Below are 25,741 nucleotides of genomic sequence, written 5' to 3'. Positions count from 1 at the left end.
TTTTCTTTTTGTTTGTTGTTGTTGTGTTTTTTTTTGCCTACACACGGAAGAAAAGCTGAAATATGAAATCTATTCACCCAGATAATTATTTAACTTTAAAAGCATTGCCCAATTCCCTGACAGTTTACTTATTTAACTAGTTCCGTGGTGGCCTTTAGATCCAGTGCACAATGATAACATTAACATAGCTTTGATGTTAAAAAAAATCTCTTTAACATTTGAATACCTACTTGGTAAATGACTATACATAAAATGACAATAAAATATCATAATGACATTATGAATTTATAATTATATGACTGCCATATTCATGTTAAGCTGACATGACATACACAACATATAAGCTAGCAACAACAAAGGGAACAAACAAAAAAAGCTAAGCATGTTACTAATGTTTTTATCACATAAAAAAATAAAAATGATACTGAACATCGTCAATCATTAGTTAGAAGAAACCCATTTTTAAAATAATTCACAGTGAGACATTGCATTTGTTTGTGGCTATGGGTTCCATGTCTGGGTGTCACAATACTAAGGTAATTGTTTCACTGAAGCACACACATGCACTCGACTTTGTCAACAATCATGTCCTTGAAATTGCACTACTAGAGTTTCCACAATTCTGCCATCAGTAGAGAAATAGAAAAGTCTGACATCAGTGCTTTTTTTTTTTTGTGTTTTTTGTGTCTTTTTTTTGTTTTTTTTTTTGTTTTAATGGATTCCATGTGTAGTATTGAATTTGTGGTCATCAAGACTATAAATACTAAATTCAATCTACTCACTACACAGGTCAGTGTCCAGAACAAACGGGACAAGAGGCTGGCAGTTAAAACAGGAATTTACAATTTATTAAAACAGGTTACCGAGTTAAAACGTAATTTAAAACAATTAAAAATCCGACACCTAAAATTACAGGGCAGGCCAATGAGATAAGCCTAGAGCCACACAGTATAAAAACACCTGATAAGGTAGTGACACCACACAACAGCCAGTAAGCAGTTCGCGCAGAAGTACCCAAGGCTTCACAATCTAGTGCCCAAAACACACAATAAAATACTGGGAGTCACTGCGGTCACAGCACACACGTTATGATGCCAATTAACGGGCAAGGCACTCCAAACAATAAAATATAGAATAAATAAGGCGATGACTCAAAACGATAAAAAGGAGGGTCACCAGATAAACGGAGCCATGTGCCTCCCCCTGATTCTACCACTCTTAAATAATTGTACCTGTCTGTGCAGGTGATACCTCTGCCCTCGTAATGTGTCGGATAAAATAGAAATAAAATAATAAAAAGGGAAATAAAACAAAGGCCAGTAACTCTAAAAGACTAGGGAAAGAACAGTGACAGTCATCGCACTTGTGGGTAATTTTACAAAAATGAACAGGAAATTAGAATACATTAATTTGTACATCTTCTAAAAACCATATTCATAAAACAGTCCAACAAATGAGTGTTACTTGGCTTCATCCAGGGACTTGATCACACTAAGGTGTGGCTCAGGTGTGTGTCTGCCACCGCACTAACCCATACTAAAAAAGAATGGCATTAATTAAATAAACACAGATGGCTGGAAGCATGGTGAACAATAACTCCTTAAAAACCCCAGTTCTTAGCTGTCCCATAGTCAGTGCATTTATATCAGGGTGTGTTATGAGCTGTCATCATATGTAAAGCTAGGACTACTCTTTAAAACACTGAAGTCACACATACTGCTAAGCATTGGCGTCACTTCCTACACCGCTGCGGCACTTCTGCATGTGACGTCTGCTGCCGATAGCAGAGAGAGAGATCGTGGCTACCAGCGTGCTTAAATAGCTTCCCCCCATTCCCCTGGGGCTTAAGGTATCCCCGTTGCACATACATTTGGTGCCAGATGTTACCACATCCAAATTACAAGTCACACCCTAAAAAAATATAGTATCAGCAGTCAAGCTGATTTGAGGGGATTCATTTTTGTCTGATAGAAGACAGAAGATGCTAGCGATCCACTCAAATGCCCTCCTCCCCCCACTTTCTTCAGTTTCCTGTTCTGTCCTGGGTGAATGCCTTAGCATGAGACCTGATTGATGGGTGTAATGGGCTGTCTATAGACACAGCAGCCTAACAGTCCATTCTGACCTGGTTAGAGAGATGCCTGCCTGCCTGCATGGTAAATAAATCTGAGATTGGGGAAGAGAGGAGCAATATTATGCAGGGAGATGAGGAAAACATGGGAAAGAAGAAGAGTTGGATGGAAAAAAGAAAGGAGGGAGAAAAATGGATAGCACAATGAATGTCAAATCAGTTTTGGTTGTAATTATATCAATATCAGCGGCACGGTGGCGCAGTGGTTAGCGCTGCTGCCTCACAACACGGCGGACCCGGGTTCGAATCCCGCTCTGTGCGGAGTTCGCATGCTCTCCCCGTGTCTGCGTGGGTTCTCCGGCTTCCTCCCACCTCCAAAAGCATGCGCTTCAGGTTGATTGGCCGGTCCCAAATTGACCATAGGAGTGAGTGTGTGTGTGTGACTGAGTGTTTGTTTCTATGTGGCTCCGCGGTACACTGGCCTCGTACCCGGAGTGTCCCCCGCCTCACGCCCTGAGACTGCCAGGATAGGCGCTGGCTACCCCGCGACTTGCGTTAGCGGATTAAGCGGGTTGGAAGATGAATGAATGAATATATCAATATCAATATATAAACCATTGGTTTCTTCCTGCATTAATTTTATTTGCTTTTTGTGTATGAGTTACTGGGTTATAGCACATACAGTTGCAGATGTATTACGCATCAGAATCAGTCAGCTCTACAGCATGGATTCTAAAGTCCATTTAGAATGTTTTTTTTCTTTTTCTTTCTTTTTTCTTATTTTGTAACCACCTGTATCTCCTTAGTTTGCATTTTCATTTGTATCCCTTCAGCTAATATTTCCAGCACCTGTATCTCTGTAATTACTATGTTCCCCAACCGTGTCCTGGTTTATCCCCACTTTGTATCTTCATATTCTGGTGCAGTGGTATATGAACTACTTTGTTGCGCACTTGCACGTCCTCTCAAATGTTGCGTTTGCTGGAATATATTGAATGGGTTGATTTAATTGGGTGGATTTCACAGTGTGAAACTCTTTATTGTTTCTTGTTCTTTATATAATGTCTTTGCGATAGTATAAAAGATTACAATTTATCAGGTTTTGCTCAAAATTTGTGCAATTTTAAGTTAATATTGTATGTATACAGTGACATTATTTTCAGGCCTTTTAATGGTCCAGGTACCTGTAGATCCTGGCAAACATGGAACTTATTTTTTGTGAACATTTCTATTTTCACTCTTAACTTCTGCTACATATAAAAGAAATTTGAATTCCTGCCAAAAATTAAAATACAGTAATGACCAACTTGATAACAAGGGTGTTCTAATAAGCTGGTGAAGAAGAGGACTTTCACATGGTACATGGGAGTTCACAGGTGTTGCATTTTATGAGTCATATGATTTATAGAATGATGTAATTTATTGGATACTGTGTGCATGAGCTTAAACACCACAATTATTCAATATGGAGTCATTTTGTAAACTACAGAGTATGTGTGGCCATGGCATCCTATTGACCATCAATTTCAAGCACACACTCAAGATAAGACTTGAATTGTAATGCTGCAGCTATGTGAAATTTGTGAAATGTGAAAAATATGTTGTATCAAACTTCAGTCAGTGTCTCTGGAGACAGCAGAAAATAACTGTTCAAGCATGGCTGTTTGCTTCCTGTCTTGTAATGATCATGTGAACAATCTACTGTTTTCAAGTTCAAGGACAAAGATTTCAAAGAAGGGATATTATTTTTAAATGCTCCAAATAGAACAAATGATGAACGTGTGAAAGTTTGTCTGACTGTTCAAGTGTAACGTTGTTGTTGTGTGTAGGCCTGTTACTGTTTAATTGTGTCTTCCTGCATCTCTGCCCACAAATTAGAGATTTAGCTGTTGTATTTCTTGTAATATTCAACCACAATACAAAATGTATTTACTGTTCCAGAGACCAGCGCAGGCCAATTGTTGGCATCAAAGGCTCTGTTGGCCTGCTTTCTCCATCTTTTACTTGATTTGTTTTTTATTCCATCCCATATCATTCTGCGTCTGTACTTCTGGCAGGAAACAAACAGATCGATGAAGCGCCTCAGCTTTGCCTTTAAAAGATAAACATGTTTTGAGATGGATTGAAAATGTCTTTGAGATTTTTATAAGGGGCTGTCTTGCTTCGTTCGCATTGATCATCAATTTAAACACACATCCAGTGGCCAATTAATGACACAGTTGGTCACTATAAACAGAAAAACGGAGTGAGTGAAATTAGATATTGCAAACCCATCATCGTCTTCATTACTGCAAACTCCTTTTTACCGCCCGAGGGCTGTGGAATCTCATTGAACGTTCATCCTCCCTCTTTCATAGGTCATGCTAATAAGCTGCCATGCAGATTTGCCTTTCATTTCTCTAAATCAATAAATAAATTCCAGCCATGGAGGAGAACCGCAAATGAGTCAACTGGAGCTCAAGTGATGCCTCATAAGGTCAGCTGACCTAAACTTTTTTTCTTTTGTTTTGTTTGTTTGGTTGTTATGAAATGTAATGAAAATGGATGCTGGAACATTTGGAGGATTGAATTTTTCATAAAAATGTTCAATAGAAAGATTTTTTACCAATTGGGCATTGTCTTATGATAAGGAGTTTCCTCTAGCCCCACATGTACAGTACATGCTTTGTGTTTTCCTGGAGCTCGGATAATCTACCTAAAGAGAATCCTAGGTAGGAATGCACTCTTCTGAGCAGAGATCTCATGGAGTCACAGCCCTTAATGCGCTTATTAGCACTGGTACCACTTTGGCTACCACCTCCCACATCTGCTCCAGCTGTTCCTTCAACCTCTGTCACTGATTGCGCCTTTGCTCAACCACTATGGTAGTGCCTCCCAACGGGACTTGACTTCTAATCCATGCTCAGTACAGATGTTTCTTGATGCTCTCAGCCACTTGTGTATATATGTCCCAGTTTGCATCTTGCATTTGTGTTGGACAGTTGCAGCGGCATATTGGCACATCCTCCAACGTTGTTCCTATCTGTAATGTAAGTACGCTCCTATGGATCTTATGGAACAAAAAGTTGTAGTCTTTGAATTTTTGGCCAACTTTGGGATTAGTTTTCATGCCTTAAAGTAACTGTCATCAATCTCCTTTTCTATTCTCCTTTCAATTGGCCAGGTGCCAAGCACTGTCCTGTGTCTGCTTGTAGATCCACGTTCCCTTTATGCTTCTGTGCAGTTTGACGTTCAAGTCACATCTCACTGTTTATTTTTTGTATGAGCTCCATATATGGTTATATTACACTCATCTCCTTTCTCATTAGAATACATCCAACCTCACATCACTGTCATCTAATGTATCTGGGTATCATTATTAATACTGTTCTTATCTTTTGACTTAAGCAGATAAACTGATCCAAGATTCAAGCCCCTGGTATCAACATTCCCTCTCTGCCACCCAGCTGTTTACATTGATATTTTACATATAGACATACATATCCAGTAATCAGATTATCAGGTTACATTTTGGTCGGCCATGTTTAAGATTTGACCATCAGAATGCCATCAGACTTTTTTTTTAAATGCCTGCAACTGGTCAGTTAGTTGCTGTGAAGGCAAGAATAGCACTTCATATTGTAACAATTTTTCAATTCATATAATTTATAAGACATTTAGACCACACCAAAAATCAAACTTGACAGTCCATGGGGTGTCCAACAAGTATGAGTTTGCACGGATGAGTAGGTTTCAGTATATGCAAAGGGTTTGTTTTTATATACTGTATGTTTTTAGTATTGGAAAAAAGGAAATGTTGAGCATTGCAATTTCCAAACTTCTGCATGAATCCTTCTTTCATCACAGACCCATTTGTTCATTTGACTCAAAACCCTCATTTTTAATGTAATTTCCCTGAGGGGATCAATAAAGTGTATCTTCTTCTTTTTATTCCTATGCTATAGTTTACAGCCTGGGTGTCATTCCTCACCAACAACATTCTTTTTTGCTCCAGCAAAAATCATACTGATACTAATGGAACTAAAACTGACTGTCTTCAGTCTCTAATTTTCTTCAATTTTATTTTCTAATGAAGCAGGTCATGTTGTACAAGACCAGATGTGAACACATTGAAAGGCTTATTCTTCAGAGACTATTTATTATCTACTCTGGAAAGATTGGGAAAAAATGGGAACACACTGTGTGCTCCACCACCAAAAATAATATTTCCATCTGGCTGGCAAATGTTTCACTGTGAAGGACACTACAGGCAGCACTTCATATTGCTGTGCGTGCATGTGCGTGTGCGTGTGTGTTTGTGTGCGTGTGTGTGTGTGTGTGTGTGTGTGTGTACTTGAGAAGGGACAGAAAGAGCATCTACACAGTCTTTTGGCCTCATTGACCATCAGTGACATTGGAGCAGTCTAGCAGACAGCAATGGTTTTGCTATGTTAGATAATGGAGCACAGATCATTTTGGAGAAACAGCTGCACCTGCTCACATGACCACGAGTCAGTTATTCTCCACAAATGATGAAGTCCTGGGATATAATGATGCAGTTTTCTTTTCATATATCTTGATCATAGTTTTGTTTTTTCAGTCTCTGTAATTATGTTTCGCAGCTGCCTGATACGTGTTATACTTTAGCATGACAATACATCATACATCAATCACATTTCTTTTCATTGCTGTGTAATTTCATCGCCTATGTGTAAACATACCTTATTTCAAATTAACAACAAAATAAATGTTTTTGGTAAGACATCTGTATGAAAAATAACATATTGGAGGTTTTGGTGTTTAATGTTTTGTCAAACATAGCAATGATACAGATAAAAAAAATTAAAAAAAATTCTCCAACTCCATCAACGCTAGTCTGTAAATTTACTTTCTCTCCTTATCCAGAATGGAGTTGTCGAAATATCACCCTACCATGTGGTCATGTGTTGGCCACTGAACTCCCAGTTACCAGGAAATAAAGTGGTCTGTACTTGCATTCAAATAAAAAAGCTGCAATGAGCACAGAGGAATAATCAGCCTGTCTTGTAGAACAATCCACAGAGCTTTAATATTTAAAGACATTTTTATTGCAACTGCCTCAGCTTTGATTAAGCATCGTTGACATGCAAACTCAGCAAACATGCCCTCTGCATGAATATATAAAAAATAGTGTTGAACCTCACAAGCTGAGGATGTGTCCAGTATGCGTTCTGGCTGTGAGCAATTACAATTGCATGTACCTGTCGTAGCAGGTGTTGGTGGTGACAGCCTGTGCATATATTAACCAAACAGACAGAAAACGTGCAAAAAGTGTTTATATGTCACGGGTTTTGAATCACTATGACAGGTTAGTTCTCAGCAACAGTCAAATATGACTTTAACAATTGGAACTTGAGCATGAACCGTTATTTTAAGCAAGTGTGAATGACTGTACCTCATAATAATCCAGAATGTCCACATTTCTGGATTTAATGAAACCCCTTTGGTCAAAGATTCCTGTAGCAACAACAGACTGCCTCTTAGAAACATAACAAATTGTTTAGTCAGAGGGATGCTTATGTGTTTCAGGCGAGTGGATTTCAAAGGAGACCACAAGGGAAAAGACAGATTCTTCTCTTTCTTCTTTTTTAGTTTGATAATTTCAAAATTTACCTTGCTTTTCCTTGTTTCTCTAACTTTACCGGCCTCTGTTTTCAAATATGTAACAGCCATGCTAATTTGACAGCTTTTTTGTTCTTCTGAATTTCACATGAACTGGAAATGTCAAGTTAGCTTAATGCATAAAGCTGCTTGAAATTTAAAATGTGTTGGGTCAATGAAAAAGTTAGTACATCCACTATTTTGTGCTTGACATTCAAAGATCAAATCCATACGAAACTGTCCCTGGAGGGCTTTTTGCCACCCCCAAACCTTTCTATGCAGTTTAATTTGCTATTTTGTACAATGGGGTCTTATACATACAATTCAGCAATTATGCCATCCTCAAGATACTGAGCTCTTGATCCTCTGCACTGTGACTCATATGAACTCAGACATCAAGGTTTTATCAACGCCGCAAAAACACTCAGCATCACACAGTTACACCATTAGAGGGAACAGTTGTGGTTGCCTCACTCAAAACTGCATGTTAATATTTAGTATGCAGGACTGAAATGCAGTGAATCCACATAGATGCTATGTGTGATGAGACATAGACACAAGACTGGAAGCAATAAGTCACACGTTTGGTTGCTGCCATTGTGCAAAGATAAATGGTTTGATATCAAGAGGTCTAATTTACTTTTATTTGTTTAATTTTATATACTGATCTGATCCCCGATGGGAAATTAAGAGCACACTCTAGTTAGTAAATACTTCAAAACGCATGCATACATGATAGTTTGTAGGCCCCTGTAGCACACGCACATACACACACAAGGGGGCCTGTTGGCATGCAGGAGGAGGTAGAGTGGGAGGCGCTTTACTCAAGGGCGCCTCGGCAGTGCTCTGGAGGTGAGATGACACCTCTGAATGTCAGCTCACACTCCAGGTGTTTTTTTTTGTTGTTGTTGTTTTTTTGGGGTGGGGGTGGGGGGCAGGAGCAAGAATCAAACTGCCGATATGAGGAACATTGGACGACCTGGTATACCGCCCGCTCTACCACTGAGCCACTGTCGCCCCCTATTTTTTATTTTAATTTTAATTTTATATACTGAGCTGATCCCCACAGGGAAATTACTAGCAAAAACTCAACCAAATGTAGCCCTATAACAAGTAAAAGGTTTAGAGAAGTCACGTCTACAGCATTCAAATGACATTTAAGTTAAAAAAAAATAAAAATGAAAGATGACATTTGGCATTTTCTGGCTGACTTGTAAATCACCAAATAAGCACTGAAACATACCTTGAATATTTTAATTAATTAAATGAACGAACCTTCCCAGATTAGTTTGGAGAAAATTATTTCTTTATTATCTAAAATGTGATAAATATTTTTTTTCAACCTTTCAGAGAAGGTTTATTACTATTGACATATTTATTTCCAACAAATGAGTAGTTTGGGTGAATGATCTGATGATTTATTTGAGACCAATAAAAAGAAACTACTAAAGTCACTACTAACTAAAACTACAATATACCGGTACTCTTGATAGTGCAATAACTCACTTTACAATCAGACGAAAGCAGCTATCTGTCCTATGATGAAAGGAATATGTTGTCTTTTAGTCTTTTGCCTGGGACATTGGGGTCACCCAGTAAATCTGATTAAGCAGAAGATTGCACTTTCCAGAATGAGTCCAGCTCAGCAACATGCCTCCATATTTGCTTGAAAGAGCTCACTAAGCCCACTGGGGCGGCAGTGGCTCAGTGGTAGAGCAGGCGTCCCATGATCTCAGCATTGACGGCTCGATTCCTGCTCCCGCCCAGTCATCCTCGGAGCGTGAGCTGACAATGGGAAGTGTCAGCTCACCTCCCAGTCAGTTCTGAGGCACCCCTGAGCGAGGCGCCCCTGAGCGAGGCGCCCCTGAGCGAGGCGCCCCTGAGCGAGGCGCCCCTGAGCAAGGCGCCGTCCCCCTTACAAGCTGCTCAATTGGGCACACTGCAAAGTCGCTGCCTGTCACTCTGCCCCCTCCCCCCGTACTAATTGCATGCTTAAAGGCCCCTGGATTGTTGTGTGTTTGTTTCAGGGGCCTTTACACAAAAATTGTATGCATGTCTAACATATAAATCCATGTATATTTATCGTTTGTATAGTCTGTCTGAGTGAAAAGATAATTTCCCCGTCAGGGATAATAAAGTGGACTTTCTTTCTTTCTCATGGGCCAGCAATACTGTGTCAGAATACAGAAGTTATGAGTTGTAAACAGTGACATTTCCAAGACTGACCTCGTAGTCTGATCATTTAGACAGTGGAATGAGTCTTTTAGTTAGCATGTGTTGTTGAAGTGAAATTGTGGGTCATTTAAGTTTACTGTGGGGTCATATCAAAAGACAAGCACCCATTCACGCACACAGCTATACCCATGGTCAATTTAGAGTGACCAATTCATCACAGTTGTATGTTTTTGGAGGAGGGAGAAAGCTGGAGGACCCAGAGAGAACCCACAAAGACGCGAGAGGAACATGCAAACACAGAAATGCCCCAGGTGGACTAGAACGAAGGACCTTATTGCTGTGAGGCAACAGCGCCACCCACTGCACTGCTGTGCCGCCACTATCTGAAGTCAATGATGGAATATAGAGTCAGATAAAATCAAATCAACCTAAACAGTGCTCATTATAATTAAAATTAACACAACTTGTGCTTAAAGTCTGTTTGGAGACTTCACAATCCCACTGCTTTTTTAACCATAATTACTCTCAGTGTATGCATTGCATGTACGCTGGAAAGATTACTGTTAGCCAAAACAAGTACTGACTGCATGAATAATGCAGTCAGTAGATCTAACGTGGATGGCTTTGACTATCCTCTGCCTGTGGCCTGTAACAAATGTATCCAGCTGTAATTACACAGCAAGGCTAACAGTTGCTATCAATATGCATCATGATGAAGCTCCACCCATGTCTTTAATATAAAAAAAAGCTTTTAAAAAACATTTATATATGGAATATGTGATGAATCCATGCTTTTATTTAATTATGGTGATGCTGTACAGGTATACTTATACATGCCTTAGATTAGGCTTGAGCTATTCAAAGAACTTTGATTGTGTTAATTTACATAGAACCTTGGCAGGCCTGCAGGGGAGTGGAGGCAGAGCAGCAAGGGGCATTCAGTAGACCTACATTTGCATTTTATACGCCCCATGTACCATCATCATATTCTGAACATGATCTATATTCCAGCAGTTAAATAATACAATGTTTTTGTATAATGTAAGACCTGTTGATGTAGTCAGTTCAGGTTTTGAGAGGCAGAATATTACACATTGAGTAGGTACTGCATATGCTGGAAATATATGGGGAGTCATACAGGGCTGTGGAAAATAAATCATTCAGGACTTAACAATTCACATCGTTTGTTTTATTATCATGAAGAAAGAAATCCCTTTTTTCAGGATCAATTGTGATATTATTTAATGAAACTGAAAAAAAATAGCATTAATGTAATTTTAGTAGTACTGCAGTTTACAGTAAGCTATTTAACATAAATAATTAAAGTAGAAAATGGGTCAATGGTCTTCGTTTTGATCAGTCTTATTAACTGGTAACAGTTTTGATATCCAATTTAAAGGAGCATTTAAATAACCAATTTTTTTTTCATTGTTATTAGTAGACAGCCTGTGAAAATTTCTGCAAAATTATGGATTATTCTGTAATAAAAACACTGATAAAGCTTAAAATATTGAATTTAATACGAGCAGGAATGTGATTCTATTCACCTGATCTGATAGAAAATCTATTAGTCTCGAAATGATACTCTTGATTGGAAGATATAGTCGCGGAAGCTTAATCTTTAATTAAGAACAGCATAAGGATGGTGTGCCAATTGCACGGATAGTTAGATGACAGACCTAATATTACATGTTGGTTTGAATTAAAATCTAACTATTAGAAGACACCATCAGTTAAAAAGTGGGCTACTCTGTAGCGTCTATCAGCAGTCAGATTGACCACTGAGATCATGGTGGCTCAGTCACTTTGATTCTAGCATACATACATACAAAAAAGAGAAAGTTGTGTTGTGTCCCACTTTGAATATGTTCCAGTTCCCAACCTTATCCAGGCCCTAAGTAGCAAACAAGTAGGGCTGTCACTTTAACGCGTTAATTAGATTCATTAATTATGCGGCACGGTGGCGCAGTGGGTAGCGCTGTCGCCTTACAACACGGCGGGTCCGGGTTCGAGTTCCGCTCTGTGCAGAGTTTGCATGCTCTCCCTGTGTCTGTGTGGGTTCTCTCCGGGTTCGCCGGCTTCCTCCCACCTCCAAAAGAGTTGAACGTCAGCTTACCCTTTTAAAGGAAAAGCCTGTTGGCATCCTGCTATTGATGTTGCCTTATTTAGAGACATGTTATACTATTCATTTTGAATTGCTGTATTGAGTCAGCTTTAGTATTCATTTTGATTGAGAGCTGCATATGTGCCTATTTTAGACTCAGCCTTATTTTATTTCTGAATTTTATTTAACTGTATTTGTATTGCGTTTTTGAGAAATACACCTGACCTAATTGGTTTGCTGATGTGCTTGACCTTTTTTCGTTTGAATTCATTTATAAAGCACACTTAACCAATAAAAATATGGATTTCAAATCTTTTCTTCTTCGTACATTATATTGATTAGTTATACACTACAATTTTGTAATGTCCTAGAATTCAAATTCTTTATTTGGGGGCCTTTAGCAGGTATGAGATTAAAATGTGATTAATTAGATCAATTAATTAGAAATCCTGTAATTATTAGATTAAATTTTTAATCGCCTGACAGCACTGCAAACAAGTTGACAGTGGTGTGAAGTAGTGTGTTTTGAAGTAAATTCAACATTCAGGGGCGGTGAACTGTCCTTGGGGTCATTTGTTCTGACAAACAAAGTCCAGGGCTGTTTTTTTTCCCCCCATTTGTTCACTGTATTGGGACAGATTTAGCTACTTCCACAATAATTTACATTATTTTGGTCCAAAAGAGAAATAAAGGGACTAAACAAAAAATGACTGTAGACTCTGATATCTGGTTTGATATGCTGAGTGAATACAAATATATGTTCAAGCAAACACTCTGTGTGATCCAACAGATCTATTCTCAACCAAAAACTCTGAACGCTGCTCGAGACAACTTCAGACTGTGAAGGGGTTTCACACTGTTAAGAACAGGGCAGATATAATGGGCAATTGGGAGCTTTTAAAGGTGTAATTAAACAGGAATCAAATAATATGACAGCTCTAAATTAATTCATTATTGTTCTCTCTGCATGACGGACGTGAGGCTTGCTGGGAAATGTCCTGCATGTCCATAAATAAAATTTTGATGCAGCATCCAGGTTAAAATTAAGTCCTAAGAACAATAAACTGTGTAGTTGTTTATGCGTGTGTGTCCGTGTGTGTGTGTGCGTGTGTGTGTGTGTGTGCGTGTTTCTCCTGCCCATTATTTAAAAGACCGTAAAAGGTTACAGCAGGTGTGTATTATGTTCAATAGGGGGAGAAGCTGCTCATCCACACAGATAGATGCGCACAGCAGTAAGTGTGTGTTCTAAAGCTAAATGTCACACCTGTCTTAGGTGAAGTGAAGACTCAATTATCTGCCCTCACAAACACACACTGTCATTTCTCTTTATTTTTTCTTTTGTGCAGCTATGTTTTCTTCTATTTTCTTTTGCATCTTCCCACATTTGCCTCTTCCTCTCTAATCTTGCCATTTTTCTTCTCAGTCTCAAGATGTGTAGGTAATTAAAATGTCCGTTCCAGCAGTCTGGTGATAAATGAACACAGTCGTCTGGGAAACACCACCCACCACAGATTTTCTTTTTTTTCCCTTCAGATTCTGTATGTTGTGTTGAGGAAATTTGCTTCATTACATTAATGTTCACACTTGCTCAGTGTGCTCAAATTTACATGCAACACCAAATGTAAGACTGCAGAACATACACCAAGGCATTTTCACACTCCAGAGGACAGCAGAGAGAAATCAGATCTCAGCAAATCGGTTAGACATGCTGCTTTGAATTAAAGTGGAGTCAGATTTTCATCTTAACTTAATAGGGGTTTCCTCATTTTCAGAGTTAAGAATACATTGAAACTTAAACAAGTGCTCTTTTGGAAGATTTTTTCTCCAGCTTCTGGTGCGTCTTCATGCGTTTTTCTATTGAATATTAAAAAAAAGAATAAGCATGATTCTTTTGATGATAAAAGTAAAAAAAAAAATATTTGAGCTAATAGTGTCTTATAGAATAAAGGTTCTAGGCAGCTTAACCTTCAAATTGGTGTGTGGTTTTTCTCACATATAATTAATTAATTTAATTTAATTTAGGCTTATTTAGGTTTATTTACAACCTTCTGGTGCCTAAAGAGGTTGATTAAACAATAATCCATCCATCTACCATGTTATGTGTGTCTGGACAGCTGGTATGATATAAACTGCCACATGTCTAGTTCATGGAGGCCGATTAGTGGTACTATATTCTACTGTATTTTCCAAGTAATCTACTTCAACATAGATGGGGACAGAATAACATTCAGGATTTTTGCATGTTATCATGACCTGATCTCAAGTTATGATAACATGCAAAAGCAAGTAGTCTAATAACTTTCCATTCCTCTTCAGGACAAGGATACGTAATGTCATAAAAGTGTGAAATGAAAAGTCACGTCTAGATTTTAATTACAACTTTTGTCTCATAAACTAATTAGTACCTCCAGTCTGTAGGCTTCCTCGTGTAATTAATCTACACCCATGGGTGAAGTACCCAGGTTTGCTTAGTGCCACTAATCAATATATGCAGGCACAGTCACACTGAAAGGCATCTTGGGTAACTTTATCCACTGCTATACATTTTCTATACACACACACACACACACACACACACACACACACACACACACACACACACACACACACACACACACACACACACACACACACACACACACACACACACATATACAGTATATATAAACAATAATATCAGACTTTGTTTTCCTTTTTTTCTTCGCTGTCAAGAGAAAACAATCTCCTGTGTCCGACAAAGCCGTAACAGCTCCGTGTATGTGGGACGGACGAACGCGAAGATGAAGGCCGCTTCAGCGATACAGTCAGGCCACCGGGTAGACGCCGGCGTCGTGAGCTCTTTTCTACAAAAAAACAAGCACCGGGGTTCCCCACACGACAACGTGAGGTCCGTCACAATCAAATAATATAAACCGCTATGTTTGACGGAGCCAAACGGAGACATGGACAAATATGAAGACCGGGGCTAGTGGCCGGAAGTTCCGGGTGGACACCGGCCAAAACTGTACACAAGAAAACAACTGTTTTCTTGTGTACAGTGTGTTGCATTATATGTCAATGGACATTAAACAGAAAATAGAGTATTTTTTTGTGGTGACAGCTGTTTATTTAATTCCACGATGCTCTCAGGAGCTCTTGTTCACGTGACTGAGCGACATTTTGAAATTTAGACTTGTTTTATTTTGCTTTTGTCTAGAGGGAAAAACATTAGCAACATAGTGACTTATGACAATGGTGACATTTTGAGAAAGGGCAGGTTTTGAAAGACAGCTTTTCCAAATAGCTGAGGGCCGATTTGGACAATTTGTTTTTTGCCAACTATTCAAAATAGTTGTTGAAGGGTGGGAAACTTGGTTCGGGGCTAAGGTTAAACCTTACCTGAATGAAATTTGCATTAATTGAGGGTTGGGGGAAAAACTTTGTGTTGTGTATTAGAAGTGCAGTATATTTTCCATTGTGTATAAGTTTGACGAACAGGTGTGTCACTTGGAATTCCTGCAACTTTGAATTTTTTTTTTTTTTAATCAAGACCCTGAATCTTTTCATTCACTCTATCATTGCATCCCATTTAGACTGCTGTGGTCCTCTGATGTAATGACCCCTCAATACATTTACAATCAAATCAAATCAAATAGATCAGTCCACATAGAGCACATATTAGGATCTTCACACTGCTTACTTAAATTTCTTAGAGTCGGTTCAAATATTGTAATTATTATCTTGAATTCCATTTGGTGTTGTTACCTTTTATATCACTTCATTTCTATAAAGATTTCACTTTTGTCCGTATCATTAAATATTTCCTTGGCTCAGTACATAGACCCAACACAATCCAAAACTAATTTCTTGTGTTTGAAATTAGTCAAGACATGAATTTCAGATAATGCTACCCAGCAGTTAAATCAAAAAGCTGCTTTTAGATTAAACGATTAATCATAATTTTATAATGAGGCAATTTCAGGTGTATCCTTCTGTGCTTTCGTTTCCTTGATGATTTATATCACCACTGGTTGTCTTCTAAAGCATAATGTTGTGCTTTTGTCTTTATTTTTCTTGTTATTGCTTTGCATATCTATTTCACAGTTAAGGAAGCCATCAGTTTCAGCTATTATTTCAGGAAACGGCCAATAAAAAATCCATCACAATGCACAGCATTTCTGCAGTGATACAGCTTTTACTTACACCTGCATCAACACACAATGTTAACTCTAACACCAATATAAGCTGGCAGGTTGCGTTAAACTGTGTACTGGAAGACACCTAAATTACTGGTGCTTATTAGTTAGGAGAGATTGATTTGACAGTCTTAGAGGCTTACACCCATTAGTAAAATTCAGATGAATTTCCACACAGTGCATTCTCAGACAAATAATGTATTTTTTTTTATATGTACATTGCAACATTAGAAAATATTAAGCATCTTTGTTGCAGAGCTATGCAGTGCTAATATTAAGACTATTTGCCTGTCCTACACCACAAACATTTCCAAATCATATAAATCTAAATTAAATCAGAGACATTTTCTGTGGCCAGTGGTTAACCTGCCAATTTTTATTGACTGCAGAGCAGAGATTAGTGTAGCTTTGATGAATGGCTTTGATGTTGGCTTCTCTGCTGAAAGAGGCGTGTGTCTCCCACAGTGCCTTGCTCAATGAGGCTCTGAAAACAAATTCATGACAAAGTGCGGTTGAAGAGGAGGTCAGCAAATAGCTTTTAAGTTGTTCCAATTTTGTTGTTCCAGAGCAACAACAAAAAAATAAATAAATATATATATATATATATTTTTTTTTTTTTCTATCCCCTTAGATGAATATTTTTTTTCTTAACACCCAATATCAGCTGTGTTCAGTAATGTGACTTGACTTTGCAAGCAGTGGAATATACAAATCTGAGCTATGTTTATACTGCTTACATCTAACAGACAAATGTGTTCACAGATCTCACAGATCTGAAATCTGTCTGAGAGTGCTGAAGAAGAGGCATGCTTATTTCAGTCAATTTTATTACATAATAAACTTTATCACATCCACTTTTTTTTTAACCTCAAAGGCTAAATAAATGCTAATGACATGCAATGACTACGGAAATGTCTTTCTTGTTGTTTTATGTAATTCAACGAAAGTCTAATAATGTTAAGTTTCAATCAATGTTAAAGTTAAATATTTATCACACATGAGGTTTACCTTGAAATATGTCTTGACATCCATCCAATTGGCCATACTACCATTTTTACTTGCATCGGCTTACATCACTATGCCAGAACAGCATATGTGCACATTTTTTTCATCAGATATTTAAGTATACAATGCTACTAGTAGTAGTTCCACATAAAACAATAAAATCAGATTTCATACCAAACATATAAAAATAATATATATCTACTTTGTTCTATGGAGCAAGATAAATAATTTAACAAAACAACATAACATGAATTTTATTTGTCAGCAGTGCTGAAATTTGTTTTGCGACCCACCAGCCATTTTATGCAACAGAGAAGAACATTTATCACACACATATCACACACATTGACATACAGATATTGACAACATGGAAAACATAGTAGTTGACAGCACTTGTCCCCCACTCAGCTTTAACCCACTGAATGTATATAATACTTTTTGTATACCCCCACCTTTTTTTTTTCTTGGCAATTTTCTTTTTGCGCTTTGCATTCATAGGGTCTGGCTAAGTAGTACTTCTCTTTTTGTGATACAGTCAGCGTTTCACTCATAAGTTGTTGTCGTTTTCTGTCTCGTTCCTGCTGTTTGGAGTCTGCTCAAAATCATGATTGTTACAACAGTTTTGACACTCTAAAATTATTATGTTAACTGGGAAGTCCATGTATACTTATTTCTTCTCCTAACATAACAGATGCCTTACGCCATATTGTTCATGTGTTTCCTTCTGGTAGATGCGCCGTGATTGGTTGGGCACAGTGAGTGTTTGGGCACTTGATTGACAGGTAATGGGTGGAGTTGGTGACAGCGTGAGTGAGCTTATTCATATATATATATATATATATATATATATATATATATATATATATATATATATATATATATATATATATATATATATATATATATATATATATATACTGTAGGTGGGGATAAGACATATGCAAAGAAAACTGAAAACTCCTTATCTTGAAATTAGTTGTAAATGTTAATCAGAGAATTGTGTATTTGACAGTTGATTGTTCCAAAACTGACTATTCTCTTGCGTAAAATTAACTGAAAATGAGGGACAGACTGACATAGAAAATGAAAGTGGGAACAAAAGCTAAAGTTAAAAAAAAATGTATAAAAAAAGATTGCAGGAGTAGAGACTGGCAGTCAGGACTTGGTACAAGCCAGCTGTCAGTACTAATAGACAGAAGAGGAATGAAGGAGGGGTGGAAGGAGAGAAGGAAAATGGGATGAGATGTTCAGGCTAAACAACCTGTCACCGGCTATAACAGAACATAATGCCACACAGCTGCCTTGTCTGAATGTCAGAAAGAGAAACTTCTTTAGCAGTTTGGCAAAAAGTCTGCAAGACACCTAAACAATATTCTTGCATAGATATCTGCTGTCAGGTTTAGTGGAACAGTCACCCAACAAAGATGGTCCCATCATATCTGCCCCAGACAAGTCAGCTTTGATGGTGGAATTTGAAAAACACAGCATCACCGCTTTAAATGGGTCCTAATATGAAAATCACATTTTTCAGGCCTCTACATATACACAGTACTCCTCCCTAACCCAACCAACTCCTAGAATCTGGTAAACAAATGCTTCCTGCATCAATAAATATTATGAATTTTAGGAATTCATGGCCCGGACCGAATCATAACGAGCACAATTTGTTATGTCACATATTACGCTCCATGATTGGACAGAGTGATTCACGAAATTGATTGGTTGACATGCCCAAGGGTGTGGCCATCCCCGAGGGGGAGTTTGTTCAGGCTACTGTAGCATTGTTCGGTAATGTCCTAGCTCAGAAATACACACTCGAAGTTCCTCCCAAACTGTTGACGTCAACTAGAATTTGGCTAACTAGTTAGGTCCGCTTCAGTCGTGTATGTGTGTCCGCTAAAGGCGTATCCTCATCGCCATAGCAAACAGATATTCACTGTCACCAGTCAAAGGTTACGTTCAACTGACAAAAAGCCTGCATGTGAAAAATCTAGGCAGAAATCAAAATGTGAAATCATCCCTCTTTCCCAGCCTTTTGAGAGACAAACACACACTCACACACAGACAAACACACACACACACACACACAATTTCCTCTGCTCCAGCTGTCTCGTAGGAATTCAAACAGACCGGTTTTAGTGAGATAGAAGTGACTGACTCTATATACATTACAGCAGCGGTCCCCGACCTTTTTTGCACCACGGACCAGTTTCCAGGATAATATTTTCACGGAGCGGCCTTCATTTGCTCTGTAATTGTTAATGATGCCAGGACAGCTGTAGTCTAATAATAAATCATGGTGGTTTTATGTAAAATGCAGACATCAACAAACAATGAGCAAACTTTTTTTCATAAATTGATAATCAACATCTCTGTAAACAAAGTGATTATAAGTAATTATTATACTAAGAACTCGATTCAAGTGACTGTGCTGATGATGTTTATCTTGAAATATAGCGACTTACAATCAGTACGTAGGAAAAAATACTGATCATTTCCAATAAAAGGGTGATCAAGTCAATCAAATAATAATGATTATAATAATGTGAATTAGTGGTTGGGGACCGCAGATCTAGGGATAACAGGAGACAATGACACCTGAAGTCTGTTCCAGACGTTTGGCTTACTCTGCAGTTTGGGTTTCTTTACGGTCATTGCAGAAAATCCTGTTTCACAAAAACAGGAAGTTGGAAATGGAAGCAGGGTTTTCAATACTTTTTGGGCAATCTCAAAATAATCTGCCTTGACTTTAACCCAGAACACTTGCGTAGTTGTGGGTGCTTAATTTACCTGTCAAAGAGGAAAGACACATGCATTAGTCTGTGCATCATTCCGCACAGACGTCACTTTTCAAAATAAAACATCTTTAAACTGGTAATCAATTAAAAAAAAAGAATGCCAAACATTCTGTGCTGCCCAGCACCTAATGTCCCGTGACCCGGTGGTTGGGGACCACTGACATAGACAGATGTAACAGAGAATCTCTACTCTTAGTTTGACACTTTCTCATTTCAGTTAAAATTAATAATTTATATACTGTATAGAAGTTTTAACTGTTACACAAACACACACACACATGCTCTGTCTCTCTGTTTCTCTTTCCCTCTGTCTCTCGCTCTAAAAATAAAAAAAAAACTAAAGAAAAAGAAGAAAAAATTATAAAGTTGTGTTGAGTATGGCAATTCTTGTTCATGCATACTTTGTAGTTCATAATTTCCTATTGCATGTGTTGCATTCATTAATGCACTTCATGTTCTGAGTTCATATACAACTTGTTCTGTAAATAGTTCCTTTGCTATTGTGATCAAAATCATTGAATCTCAATTCTGAGGCTGTTCTGTGAATATTCATTCACACACTTAAGGATATTCATGTTCTGAGTTCATAAAAAACGTGTTCTATAAATAGTAGTTCTCTTAGTTTTGTGATCAAAAACATTGATTTGAATCTCAATTATAAAGCTGTTTTGTAAATAGTTTTAAAATGAACAATAAATATAGCATTTTCTGATCAATCAATATCAATTTCAGACTTAAAATAATGTGCAGCTCTAAGCCCCACCCATTTCTGGTCAAACCACACCCACTTCTGGTTTAAGTCCCGCCTATTCCAAGTGCAGGTACTGATACAGATAATTTATATGTTTGAACAGATACAGATAGTGGTGTACTCTCTCATCCTATCTATATGTGGTTGTTTATAGGGTTCACAAACATATGCCAGCATGATGCTGAAGCATATGCGAAGAAATCAAGGATAGCCAACTATGAGAGTCGAGATCAAGTTGTTCCTACAATACTGAAAAATCTGTTGCACATCTGGCAGCACATGGCCAACTCCGCAGTAGAAATTACATCCATGTTAGTAGAAATCACAGATATGATGTTTGACTCTTACATGTGCTCTTTTTTTTCTTCTTCATTTTCCTCCAGATATTCGCGGCCTGCAGAGTTTTCTGGACCAAACATCCCGTCAAGGTGTAGATGTGGCCTTGCAGAGAGTTGACAGAAATATAAGTAAAGTCTTCACCAACCTCTTCACCACCATGAGGACTGAGGAGCTCAACCGGTACAGAGACACACTGCGCAGAGCAATCCTGCTGCTTAGTCCCCAGGGTGCGCACACATTCATCCAGCAGGTTGGTCTTTATTTATTGGCTTAAGCTTACATGGAGAGAGCATGTTTGAATTTGTGTGTAGCCAGTACAATGGTGTGTATGGTGACAAATGCACAGTTGTGTCTGAATGTATAACATGTTCATAAAATTCTTGAAATAGCTACGAGCATGTTTGTAGTTGTTACTAAGGTTGAGCCAGGTACTCGTTTCAGACGAGTAACCCTTATGGATAACACATTTTTGACGAGTACGAGCATGTAAATTCATTCATTCATTTTCCTGACCACTAGTTCTACTCGTGCGAGTCATGGGGAGCTGGAACCTATCCCAGCTGGCATAGCTGAAGGAAAATCCTCAGAACTGACTGTCTTCACGCTCTGTTCTTTTTGGGAGAGACCAGGATGGGTAGGATCAGGAATGAGTACATCAGAGGGACAGCACATGTTAGAGGTTTTGGAGATAAAGACAGAGAGGACAGACTCAGATGGTTTTGACATGTTCAGAGGAGAGATAGTGAACATATTGGTAGAAAGATGCCAGGAATGGCAGGAATCTTAGACGAAGACCAAAGAGGATGTAGTGAAAGAGGACATGAAGGTAGTTGGTGTGAGAGAAGATGATGCAGAAGACAGGGTTAGATGGAGGCAAGTGATTCACTGTGGTGACCCATGAAGAGAAAATATAAAAAGGAGAGAAAATAAGAAGAAGCTGTACAGACATTAGCTCCTACGTAGAGAAAACATGTACACACATATAATTGTTTATGTTTGTGCATACAGTTTCTTTACTTAATTTGTTGCATGTATGGAGAGTAATGCACTGAGGAAATGCATTTTGATGAGAATACACATTTAAAGATTTAAAGAAGTAAATGAAAGGCTGTTAAATGCCTGAATGTACAATTATAGTAACTTCTGTCTGTATGTGCAAAATAGGTAGTCAAGAAGAAAAACACCACTTTTATAATTACTGCATTTATCATCACTTGTGGCTATCCATATTGTTCATGATATAATCACCAGATTAACATGTTAAAAACTACCTTCTGTCTTTGTTATGTGTTTGAAGTGTTTCATTACCAAGTGGCTGTGCTGGTTTTTTGACATGTTTGTAGCTCATTTTCCCCACTGGGAGACATTGTTGGCATTCCATCTCATGATTGATGCAAATAGACTCTCATGATTGTATTACAACAATATGATTTGAATACAAACAAAGAGACACAAAAGTGTATCGAGGGAAAACACATCTGTGTTAAAGTGATGTATGTAAAAATAAGTGTGTATGTAGGGAAAAAGATTGATTGGAAGTTAGCATGAATTGGGAGGCGAGGGTGTGCGTAAAGGTGGTAGATGGGTACATCAAGAGAAAGAATGAATGTTTAGAGAGGTAAAAGCTATTTTGATTCAAGATTGTAAGTTTGTGAAGGGAACAATTGATTAATATGTAGGTTTACATGAGGAACTTGAAACAGAAAAATACAATGCATGGAGGTTAAAAATGTGCACGCGCAGCGGCAGACATATTGGATGTGTTACAGAAACAAATGCAAAGAGATCCATTGTCTCTCTGTTAGCTTTGGCTTTCTCTCCGTGCATTAACTTCCAAACACAAATTGGATCAGTGATCTTTTGTGGAGCTGAAGCATGTCATTGTGAATGCATGTGCGTGAGCACGTGTGTGTGTGTGTGTGCGTGCGTGCGTGCGTGCGTGTGTGTGTGTGTGTGCCTGGCCACCTGGAGTGACAGATGGAGCTGCTCATTCTTTCTCTCTCTCTCTCTCTCTCTCTCTCTCTCTCTCTCTCTCTCTCTCTCTCTCTCTCTCTCTCTCTCTCTCTCTCTCCCTCTCACTCATACACACACCCACACACACACTCACACACACACACACACACACACACACACACACACACACACACACACACACACACACACACACACACACACACATAGAGTGACATACTAAAGAAGCTCATCCAATCCGAGGGGATTCAGAGTTTAAATAATATTTATTATCATTTATCACCTCTCCGTGTGTTAGTGTGTGCGTGTGTGTGTGTTTTGTGAGTATGTGTTACTGAATGGTTTTAATTATTTACAGGTTACTTATAAAGTGTGTAATTTAAAAGAGTGACTAATCTTTATGGGTTATTAGACTAAATTAAATTATTGTCACAAGTTGTTTACAAATTGTTGAAGTCATGCAAGGCTTGAATTCTTGATTGGTTTTATTTGAAAAAAATATAAGTAGCACTCTCTTAGATAAAGTTCAAACACACATAGATACACACAGAACAGAAGTATGTTTTGATTTCACTCATCAGAGCTACTGCAAAACATTGTTTTATTCAAATGTCAGAAATTTCACCTCATGGCTTTAATCTCTATATTTGATTACTTTAGATGTTCTATTCCTTTGCTCAAGTCTCCCCTATACTCTAAAATTTATTCATTAACATTTATTAAATTTAGCAGCAACAGATGGTGCACTTGCAGGCGGAATAGTTCACAGCTTGTCAACATCTCATTCTACCTCGTATGTGAAGTGGATTTAATCTTATTTATCACCTGTAATTTCTTTGTATCTTCTTCGTTTCCTTTCGACTGTTCCCTTCAGGGGTCGCCACAGCGAATCAGTTGCCTCTATCTAACCCTGTCTTCTGCATCCTCTTGTCTCACACCAACTACCTTCATGTCCTCTTTCACTACATCCATAAACCTCCTGGTCACTCCCAAAAAGAACCCCAGCATCTTCATCTCTGCTATCTCCAGCTCTGTATCTTGTCTTTTCCTTAGTGACACTGTCTCTAGACCAAACAACATTGCCGGTCTGTATACTATCTATTTCACATACAGTTCATAAATTATAAACACCTAATTTCTTGTTTGCACACTGGCCGCATCTCAGTCTTTGGCGGTAATCAAAGGGAGGAAGTCATCCTGTGTTTTTCAGCAAAGGTCCCCTTTTGTTGTCTCAGTGGTTAATCGGTGCTCCATCTCTTTTACAACAGCAGGTGGTGGAAGTATTAACAGCTTTTTATCAATGACCTCCATACGATGAGAGGTACCTTTATAATTGGAATAAATAAAACCGAAAAATTAGTTGGATGATGGTGCTGCATGAAAATCCATTCATAATCATATTTAAGCAGTAATGAATGTCTTTGGGTTAAGATACACAATTGCACGCACAAAAACATGACAGCAAAGCACACTGGTTAGTAATCTTTTTTACCAGTCTTTCTTTTTTTTTTTTGCTTCCATTGTTGGCAACTTAAAAATTGGTTTTGTGGAGGTTCTGGCCCCACTTCAACCACGTCTCTTCCATGTTTTCCTGTCCTTGTCGCTGAACTGACCAGAATTCATGAAGCAAATCAGAAATATTCTTTCCACAATCATTAACATACTGACATGACACTATTGTGTGTTATCCTGTGACTATTTTAGTACTAATGATTTCATAACTTAAATTACTTATAAAGCTAGATATTCCATGTTTTTTTTATGGTTTTGACCTACTTAGGAAACAATGGAAGTTGAAAACAAAATTATTCAACCCTCAATGCATATTAAGTTTATTTATCAGCAATCCACTGGCTGATTACGTCATCTTACTGACACCATCTCAGGATGGTTCAGCACTCTGAATATCATGCTACATGTTAATCTGCTAATTATTGGAAGTTGTTGTTATTTGAGCTGCAAACATATTAATATATGCATTAGCATGCTGCAGTCAAACTCTTTCTCAGCACAAATCACAGTGTACACAACTCAATCTGATGATTTGAACAGACCAGGAATCACAGCCTTTTTTTTTTCTCTACTGTTTGTTCTTCTTCATTTTTTTTCAAATATCACTTACTCCGTGTTCTCTCTTCCATGTTTTCTACCTCAACTTACCCTCCTTGGTCTTTATTCCCCTCCTCCCATATTTCATTCCCTCCACTTTGTCTTCCCTAAGTCTCATTTTATTTCCTCTCTGACTTTCTGTTCTCTTCCACCATCTCCTTTGTCCTCTCTTTTTTATTTCATTTTGTTATGCTTTTCTCTATTGTCCTTTATCTTATTAACTTTCCCCCCAACATTGTCATCCCTCCTCTTCACCCTGTTTTGTCCCTACCCTTTTCATATTTAACTTCATAAATATATCAGTTTTCTACCCATTTCAGTCTGTAAAACTGTCTCCCATCTGATCTGCACTATTTTTGATATAAAAAACCAAAGGAGAATATGTGTAAGGGGAAATACAAGCAGACCATTTGGATGAGTGGACTAATTAAATTTAGATTACGAGGTGGGATAAAGCCCTTGATAGTTGGGAGTCAGATTGACTGACAGGATCCTTTCAGTCCACTTGGCAGCGACAAGTGACACATATAAATACATGCAGCACTGATTGACACTTCTCTCTCTCTCTCTCTCTCTTTCTCTCTCTCTCTCTCTCTCTCTCTCTCTCTCTCTCTCTCTCTCTCT

At 38.1% G+C, this 25,741-nt stretch overlaps 1 protein-coding gene across 1 annotated transcript in view; it reads left to right on the top strand.

The window, feature by feature from the left end:
- Positions 1–25,741, top strand: part of grid1b (glutamate receptor, ionotropic, delta 1b) — a 394,199-nt gene that overhangs the window by 242,482 nt on the left and 125,976 nt on the right. Inside the window, exon 4 of the mRNA XM_068305743.1 lies at positions 21,082–21,287. Within this exon, the coding sequence (XP_068161844.1) occupies positions 21,082–21,287 (206 nt within the window). The remainder of the gene's footprint in view (positions 1–21,081; positions 21,288–25,741) is intronic.

Source organism: Antennarius striatus, chromosome 21, assembly GCF_040054535.1.
Source record: "Antennarius striatus isolate MH-2024 chromosome 21, ASM4005453v1, whole genome shotgun sequence".
NCBI lineage: Eukaryota > Metazoa > Chordata > Actinopteri > Lophiiformes > Antennariidae > Antennarius > Antennarius striatus.
The sequence above is the reverse complement of the archived record's forward strand: the minus strand, read 5'-3'. Positions and strand labels throughout refer to the sequence as shown.